This window comes from Rhea americana, unplaced genomic scaffold (genome assembly GCF_003343005.1).
Source record: "Rhea americana isolate MKP2758 unplaced genomic scaffold, rheAme1 scaffold_137, whole genome shotgun sequence".
Lineage (NCBI taxonomy): Eukaryota > Metazoa > Chordata > Aves > Rheiformes > Rheidae > Rhea > Rhea americana.
The window spans coordinates 246,547-256,257 of record NW_028185450.1 but is presented as its reverse complement, the minus strand read 5'-3'; the positions used below and the strand labels follow the sequence as shown (position 1 = coordinate 256,257).

At 39.8% G+C, this 9,711-nt stretch overlaps 1 protein-coding gene across 1 annotated transcript; it reads right to left on the bottom strand.

Moving 5' to 3' along the window:
* Window positions 1-297: 297 nt before the first annotated feature.
* LOC146599619 (ligand-dependent nuclear receptor-interacting factor 1-like) lies at window positions 298-5,614 on the bottom strand. The gene is made up of 3 exons (XM_085298282.1): window positions 4,577-5,614; window positions 3,691-3,882; window positions 298-441 (listed from the first exon to the last, which is right to left on the bottom strand). The coding sequence occupies exons 1-3, from the start codon at window positions 5,612-5,614 to the stop codon at window positions 298-300; spliced, it is 1,374 nt and encodes a 457-aa protein (XP_085154408.1).
* Between the last annotated feature and the right edge of the window lie 4,097 nt (window positions 5,615-9,711).

Sequence of the window (9,711 nt, the reverse complement as noted above, 5' to 3'; positions counted from 1 at the left end):
CGATTTAAGAGTAGTGTGAACCATTTTCACTACAATTGCTTGCATTTATACATTGCTTCTACTGCTGTCTCTCATTCTTTAAGGGTTTTTAAAGTGTACTTATGTTTCTTTTTCTTCTGGATGTCTCCTTTGCAGCTGGCGTATTTGCAGAGAAGGTATACTTCACCAACTTCTGTATTTTTACCCAAAAGTGCATGAAATTTTTACTCCAGGAAAATTCATCTAGATCATCTTAAATGCACCAACTTTGTTCACTGCTCTTCCAAAAAGAGGATCTGGCAGCATGTGTAGTATTCTTTAGACCTTCACTTTCCATTTTTGATGGTCTCTGCAGCATCTCTGGGTTGAATACACTTCCTTCTTCCTCTGCTTTAAGACTACTCCCATTGTTTTAGTTACTTTTCTTCTCTTTGCCAAAACTGGTTCAAGTGGCAGAGTTTTCTGTTAAACAAAAAGGATCCAATATACAAGCATTGATTTCACTTTAACTGGAGCTGATACKCTTATCAGGCAATTTTTATGACTTGAAGAAGGAGGTCTACTTTAGGAAACCCTGGGTCTGTGTGAGGAAGAGAAGTCATGTTTATAGCTGAGGTATTACTCTTTTTCCATGCTATTTAGGAAGAAACTTCTTGCAAATCAGACAATTAGTGCCTACATTCTCAGCCACCGGTCATTTAATCCATAATTTATTTGCTTTCCAAAGAAAGTGAGAAAAACAAAAAAATGTATATTAGATCAAGACTGTTGTTCCTGTCCACTTAAGGATTCTAGTGTTAGTTATGCAATGCACTCACATCTAGCATTTGGTATGCAAATATATTGCAGCTAATAGTACTAAGATCTTAAAAAGGACCTGTTGTGCTTGATATCAATACATCTGTGTTTTTAAGGTACACTCCAAAATTAAGGTCTTTGCCAAACTGGTAGATTAAACATATTATTGGTAAAAAATGGGTCTGGACTAGGATCCTGTGGTCTGATTAGTTTTCATTTGGGGAAAATTTTGAATGTATATAATTAGTTTCATTTACCTCCATTTCTACTGTGATTAATCTGTGTGCTGTTCAAAGGGATATAACTGTACCTAAGATGTRAATATAGATTCTAATATGCCAAAATATTCATTTAGAATGCCATGGATTAAACGTATCATTATTTTTTCAGAACATTTAAACTTAATTTAATATATATTTATTAAACAGTTATCAGAAATAATTTTAAGTGTACATATAAAAAGATGCACTTCATTAAGGCATATGCTGAAATATAAGATTGCCTGATGCATGCAGACAGACATGACTTAGAAATAGAGAAAGCAGACATCTCCCTCTGCCGTTAAGAAGTTCTTTTCTTTTGGGATCTTGTTAAAAAAATACCATTAGCAAGATCTGCTATTCTTGCAGGATTGTTTAGTTAAAGTCTATGGAAATGAGAGACTGTAACAAAGCAAATGTAATTTGCAAAGGAAAGGGCATGACAGCAAAAAATATTGCAATGGCAATCACAGCAACAATTAAGGATAGTGAGAGCTATTAACAACACTTGCTAACTAGAGGCTTCCAACAGCAGACTAGCAAGTGGAAGCATCTATGTAAAACAGCTATAAAATAAATCCAAGCATGAAATATTTCATGAGTATTTGATCCCATTTAATTTGTGGTATGCATGTTGGGAAATAATAATTTGGATAGATGGAGAAACACTGTCAAAATCTGACTGTCCTGGGAAGCCATCTTGGCATCTTTACAGGGAAAGAAATTTCAGGAAAAATGAAAGCCACACAAATTTTCTGACAATGGATTCTTCATCGGGGTACTGGCATAAAAAAAGTAGTAGTTCATGTCTGTTCCTTTTTAAACAAAGTCTTTGGAACATATTGCTTTATGTGGCCTTGAAATATTTTACAAAAATACACAATATATTTTTCATGAATGCTGAGTGTATAGTATACTCCAATGACGTTCTGATACAAGGACAAATAAAAGTAGACCACTCTCAGGAATCTCTAACAGGGCTGGTGATGCTGGTTTAAAATTCAGATGATAGAAATTTAAGCGTAACACTACAGATTGAAAAAGAGATAAAGACAGATCCTGGTGAAATACCGGTGATTGCTAATTTACCTACAGATTAGAGGCTGAACAAAGGTATATTGAAATAGTATAATTTGTTGGAAAGTTTATGTCCAGTTTGGCTGCTGAAACAACTTAAGAGCTTTAACATAGAAAAATACAAAATGGACACAGGAGACCAATCACAACCAAGAGTTTGTGAATCTCAGGGAGCAGATAAAGTAGATGGCTGTTCTGAGAGTCTATGATAACACCAGGCAAAGCTGCCAAGTGATACTTCTAAGCAAGGACTTAGGGCAAGACTTTTTCAAAGGCAGGTCAATCACTAAAGACCTGTAGCTTGTGCTTCTAGAACTGTAATTAAAAGTGAATGGTAATACCTTCCAAAGCAAAAAGAGCCCAGCATATGGATAAAACCCCTCCTGTTTCTGTTTATGAGAAACTAACATTAGCACAGACACTGCAAACCATAACTGGTAGTATGATGACAGCGGACACTTTTTCTACATTGAAAATTTTTTTCTTTTAGTTGTTTTAGGATCTAGAACCAGAATATAGACTCGGAAAAGACTTCAGAAGCAGCTGACATCTTGGCAAAAACGTTTGCTAGAACTGAAATAAAAGAGAGATCTTGGCATTTTGCAAGTAACCATGCTGAGGAGAACTTCACATGTCTTGAAAAGCAGCGGGTCATTGGGCTACATACTGAGCCCATAATGAGAGAGAGAGTGGAGAGGCTTCAGAGTATTAGATGCAAGGCTCCTGTTTTGATCTGGCCTCCGGCACAGCCTCTCTCTCTCTCTCTCTCTCAACTAAAGAGAAATTTATCTTTGAAAGAATGTCCTTGTTTACTCTATATCCTGTGTTTAGCAGCTTTGTAGAAAATAAAAATGGAATTGTGAAAGGAATACTTAAAAAACTGAAAAATCAAACTGAGGTCCTTATTTGGTCTTAATGATTTATAAAATAACATTCCTGAAATTTTAGCTATCATATGCCAAAATATTGTTGATAACTCAGGACTATCAACAGAGTCTGAGTTTCCTGACTCCACCAATAGTCCCTGATATTAAAAATATGGGCACTATAAATCCTTACAAACATTGCAAGTTTCTCACACAGAAAATGTTTTATGACAAGAGGTCAAATGAGTTAAAATCTTCACAGCTACATGGCAAAGTATATATTGATAGCAAAATCTGAGCACAAAAGACAGTTTTCTTTCTCAAAGATACTTCTCATTTCTATAAGAAGATTACAAATTTGGACAGATTTCCTCCAGTTTCTTCTGCAGAAAAAAGAGAAGSAATAAATTAAATTAAGTCAAAAAGCTCTAAAAAAGGAAAAGCTCCAGTGATCCCAATGGACTGAATAGAAAAAGATGCCAAAGACCCTAAGATGCTGATCATGCCTCCCCAATAAATAGATTGTGAATGCCAATCCTGATTTATCACTAGAAACTGCATGAGAATATTATAGTTTCTCAGCAACTAAGATAAAAAATCTTGAACTGTGCACTGTAACGATCACTTAAAGATGACTGAATGCATTATTTTGTATATAGAAAATCAAATACCTTTGACATGTTTTTCCATTTCTCTGTCCTGGTGATTACCTTCCATTTAAATGCAGAAGATTTGCCAGAATCCCCTGCAAGTTGAGTGGGATTTAGCCTCTTGAGATAGACTCTTACATCTTTAACAATACCAAATTTCTTTCTTAGTTCATTATCTTCCTCCTGATGTGCTTCTTTTCCATTTCTTTTTTGCAAGTCTTCTTCAAGCGGAAGTACAGTCTGGTTGAGGAACTGAAACAAGAAAGAGTAGAATTTAAAATGTGTGTTTATCTTCACTCAGAAAGAAGATAAACTTCTTCAGTTTATCTTCAAGCTTGTTTCTATGTTCTTCCCTATTTCAGTGATATGGCTTTGCAAGAAGAATTTGATTCAGAAGTGACCTTGCCAGCTAGCCCTTTTTCTCTTCTAATTTCACTCTTACTTTAAAATGTGATCCTGATGGCACTCATCACCTGTTTCCAGAAACAACACCTTCTCCCTTGGGAAACACTTGTCATTATGCTACACTAAGCCTTACTCTTCTCTAAACAGTGACAGGTTGCTCCCAAGTATGCAGTGCTTACACCCTGCTCAAATATTAATAAATCTTCATATCTCCCAAGATGGAATCTGCATTATATTTTCTTTTTATACTGTAAGGTCTTAAAGGCCTGCAAGCCTTACTTTGATTTAGTCTAGTGATTTGTGTCCACTGGTTGTTTGGTTTTTGAAATCAAAATCAGAGCACTCAACATTCTTAAAAATCTRCTAAAAAATTCACTTTGATTTCATTCTTCTGTGTCTTAAAAGGAAAGTAATTTTCTATGCATATATAGACATTCAGCTGATCACCTCATGTTACTACCTGTTGTCCTTTCCCAGGAGAAGGAGAGCACTGCTTGAGCTGAGACGTAGCAGTCATCCCATGTGAAGAGAAAAGTGTTGCATTCAAAGTTTCATGTTGATGTGGGCGGGTAGTAGGACATTTTACGCTCTGTTTTACAAAATACAGGTCCCTTCTTGACAGCAGTGGATGTGGAATTTTGCTGGTTATATCATGGATAGCACTACATGTAATGAGATAAACTGTGGTCTTCTTAAGCAACATATCACGGGTGTGTATGTCCATTTCTGGTGACAGAGCTTCATCTCTTGTTACGTACAGGAGGTAGACTCGCCCATTATGTATCACTAAAGCATTATCCTTAAAAAGAGGAATTTCTATTTGGTCTCCAGTAGGACTGATAGATGAAAGTGGTAAAATATTTTTTAAATCTTTACTCTTGGTACTGGTCAATGATTTTAAAATCACTGAAACAATGCTGTTAGATGACTTTACAATAAGAGGACAAGACCTTGCTGTCAGTAGCTCTTCTTGTGCAAGCTGTTTCACTGGGGTTATTTGGGAACATTGCACATCTCCAGTTACTACATGTAGACTAGAACTGCGTTTTGCTAAGCTTGGGCTGGTCGGTGTTAATGACTTTGGAAAAACGGCCAAAAACGATTTGGAAGGATCTTTCATCTTTATTACTGGCCACACATAAGTAACACTTGATATTTCTGGAGCTTGTCTTATTTCAGAGACATTTTTAGCTCTGGCTGACATTAGCTGCTGAATTTTAAGTGGGAGAGAAGAAAGCGGTACAGATGTGATTTTGGCTTGAGGCGGTATCTCTAGATCATACTTAAAAAATGGTGCTTGAGGCTTCTTGGTAACATTAAAAAGTTCAGTGATTCCTGACAGGGACACCTGGTCCTCTTGGTCAGCATGAGTTAGTAAGGGGTATTTTTGCAGAGACAGCTTTCCAGCTGAAGCTTCATTACTCTGAGAATTCAAAACTCTTGAGGACAACTTTTCTCTCTTAGCAGAGGTCATTGTAACATTTTCTAGCATGTCAACACTGCTGGTAGAAAAATCCTCTTCACTACTAAATTGCGGATACACTAGCATCAGAGCAGATGTTGCAYTGGCTTCTGGCATTAGCAAAACATTATGGCTTTGACTTAATGTATTCTGTTTAGACAGGTGAGTTATGACGATCGAGCACTGGTATACGTTGGCAAGGTTTCCAGAGGAAGAAGAATGCAGAAGCAGTTTCAGTAGGTCTCTGCTATCTTCATCTCTTTCCTGAAGGGCTTAATTTATGCAGTCTGACCCACTTAAAATAAAGGTTGATATAAATTAAAATGTGATTGTATATTTGTAAAAGCACAGTAACAGTGATTTTTTTTCTAGATGCTTTCCAAATGAAAAGTTATCCTAAAATAAATTAATTAAAAACACAGAAACATATATGTGATTTAAGTATTAACTTAAGTTTATCTAGTCAATAGGATTCTTATGCAATCATCATTTGTTCTGAGATACTTCCAGCTTTCAATTAAACTGGCAGAGAGTTCCTGTTGGCTTCAGCAGGAGTTGCATTCGGCCTGATAGAGCAAACTGCTGAGGGATAGGATCTATCATGGGTTAAGGCCCTAGAAGGAAAGGGGGTCCAGGAGAGCTGCCTAGTATTCAAACATCACTTACTCCAAGCTCAAAAGCGGTGCATCCCAATGAGTAAGAAGTGCAGCAAAAGGGGCAGGAGACCTGCATGCGTGAGCAAGGAGCTCTTGGCCAAATTCAGACAGAAGAAGAAAATACACAGACTGTGGAAGAGAGGACAGGCTACTTGGGAGAATTACAGGAATGCAGTCAGAGTATGTAGAGATGCTGCGAGGAAGGCTAAGGCCCTGTTGGAATTGAGTCTGTCAAGGGATGTCAAGGACAACAGGAAGGGCTTCTTCAAATACATCAGCAGCAAAGAGGAGGACTAGCGAAAATGTGGGCCCACTACTGAATGGGGCGGGGGCCCTGGTGACGAGGGATACAGAGAAGGCAGAGTTACTGAATGCCTTCTTTGCTTCAGCCTTCACTGCTAAGGGCAGCCTCAGGAATCCTGCAGCCTGGACGTGAAGGAGAAAGTCCGGAGAAGGGAAGACTTTCCTTTGGTTCGGGAGGAAAGGATTTGAGATCTTCTGGGCAGCCTAGACATCCACAAATCCATGGACCCAGATGGGATGCACTCACGGGTACTGAGGGAGCTGGCAGATGTTGTTGCCAGGCCACTCTCCATTATCTTGGAAAGGTCCTGGAGAACTGGAGAGGTGCCTGAGGACTGGAAGAAAGCCAGTGTCACTCCAGTCTTCAAGAAGGGCAAGAAGGAGGACCCAGGCAACTATAGGCCCGTCAGCCTCACCTCCATCCCTGGAAAGGTGATGGAATAGCTCATTCTGGATGTCATCTCCAGACACGTGGAGGAAAAGAAGGTGATCAGGACTAGTCAGCATGGATTCACCAAGGGGAAATCCTGCTTAACTAATCCGATAGCCTTCTGTGATGGAGTGACTGGCTGGGTAGATGAGGGGAGAGCAGTGGATGTTGTGTACCTTGACTTCAGCAAGGCTTTTGACACTGTCTCCCATAACATCCTCCTAGAGAAGCTCAGSAAGTGTGGGTTAGACAAGTAGACAGTGAGGTGGCTTGAGAACTGGCTGAAAGGCAGAGCTCAGAGGGTTGTCCTCAGTGGCGTGGAGTCTAGTTCGAGGCCTATGGCTAGTGGCATCCCCCCAGGGCTCAGGACTGGGTCCCATCCTGCTCAACTTTTTCATCAATGACCTGGATGAGGGGACGGAGYGCATCCTCAGCAAGTTTGCKGATGATACCAAGCTGGGAGGAGTGGCTGACACACCTGAGGGCTGTGCTGCCATTCAGAGAGACCTGGACAGGCTGCAGAGTTGGGCAGAGAGGAACCTCAGGAGGTTCAACAAGGGCAAGGGCAGGGTCCTGCACCTAGGGAGAAATAACCTTGGGTACCAGTACAAGCTGGGGGATGACCTTCTGGAGAGCAGCTCTGCAGAGAAGGACCTGGAAGTGCTGGTRGATGACAGGCTGACCATGAGCCAGCAATGTGCCCTTGTGGCCAAGAAGGCCAATGGTCTCCTGGGCTGCATTGGGAAGAGTGTTGCCAGCAGGTCAAGGGAGGTGATCCTGCYCCTCTACTCAGCCCTGGGGAGGCCTCATCTCGAGTCCTGTGTTCCATTCTGGGCTCCCCAGGACAAGAGAGACATAGAGCTACTGGAGAGAGTCCAGCGCAGGGCTACAAAGATGATCAGAGGGCTGGAGCATCTGCCCTACAAGGAACGGCTGCGAGAGCTGGGCCTCTTGCAGCCTGGRGAAGAGAAGCCTGAGGTGGGATCTTATGAATGTGTACAAGTACCTGAAGGGAGGGTGTCAAGGGGATGGGGACAAACTCTTTTCAGTTGTCCTCAGGACAAGAGGCAATGGGTAGAAAYTGAAGCACAGGAAGTTCTGCCTGACCCTGTGAGAGTGACGGAGCACTGGACCAGGTTGCCCAGGGAGGTTGTGGAGTCTCCTTCTCTGGAGATATTCAAGGCCCACCTGGATGCAACCCTGTCTAACATGCTCTAGGTGACCCTGCTGAGTGGGGAGGTTGGACTAGATGATCTCCAGAGGTCCCTTCCAACCTTACCGATTCTATGATTTACTCACATAAAAAAATCATAGAATCGGTAAGGTTGGAAGGGACCTCTGGAGATCATGTAGCCCAACCCTCAAACAAGTGGCCCATATAGGGACGGAACCCACCACCTTGGMATTATTAGCACCATGCTCTAACCAACTGAGCTAAACCTAAATACAATGCCATTAAAATCAGTGCACATTTCATAATTTCCAATAAAGAAGGGCTTAATCAAAGATCCTTAGAGCCAATTTTTACCTTGCTTGCAGAATTGACTTCAGCAGTCACTCCTAGCTTACACTACTGTCAGCTGCAGCAGAATTAGACCCAGTAGCTTTGTCATGTTTTTTAGTAAGGACTTAGAAAAATACAGAGTCAGACGCTTATTTAAGACTTACCAAAACATTCTAAGTACAGGTATTATTGCAAGGTGCTAAACAACTTAAAGTGCCTCTTTGAGTCTACTGTAGAAGGAAACATGAAATGTAAATTCACATCATGAGAAAGGCAAAGATGGAGATGGATTAAAAACAAATTGAGTCGATCCTATTCCAGTGGTTCTGTTCTCGTAGAAATAACCTACTTACCTTGGAACTAGGGACTTGATTTTGGAGAAAGCAAACAGAAACACTTAAGACTATCGGTATGCCAATCACACAACTCAGATGTTTCTTAGCTTTCCTGATTATCAAAAAGCACATTGAATTCCCCTCCTATAATAATTTGAAGAGGTTCTACTACTTATCTTACATAAACGTAATTTCACTCTTTTGAGTTATGTGAGCATTTACCTACAGATCATGTAAATTAACCTTCCTGGGTAATTCTAACTAGTAAAAACAAACAAATTGAAAAATAAAATGAGGTTTCCTTTTCTTCTAGGCTGTTCCTACTGCATTTATGATCTAGAGGTAATAACATTAATTCCCTCAGTCTAATCAAGAATAATTAGGAATAATTATATTAATTGTCAACAAATCATCTGAATAATTGATTGCACATATAGGATGAGTGAGACCTTTTGTAATAAGCAGACTGTAAATACATTTTTTTCCTTTGTTATGTTTTGTGAGTGTTTTTTATTTTCTCCTAGGTAAACACTTCTTGTTTTAAGGATTCTATCTATATTCTGAATTAGGATATGATCAAGCTGAAACAGGTCTCCTGCCCAGAAAGTCTATTAATGGCCTCTGTATTGGCCTTTGCAATCTCTTCACTGGCCTTTAGTACCAGACAATTAAATACTCCTCTTCTCCTGTGCAACCTCAGCCTGAGTGATTCCTGAATGTTAAAGAAGAGGAGAGTGTTGTGGTTTTGAAGGGAAAAAAATCTGATTAACTGTGAAAGCAGATGAAAAAAAATATGGCTGCAGAAGAGGAAGACATTTTAGGTATGAAATTCCACTGCTTCCTATGAATCTCTGATACAAGCACAGGCAACTTTTGATAATGTAGGTACATAAGGAAGGAGAACCATGCAAGCACAACTAGGAGTTTGTTTTTCCTAGATCTGAATATTTCTTGTTTTTTAGAGTGACTGGCTTTTGAATTTTTAT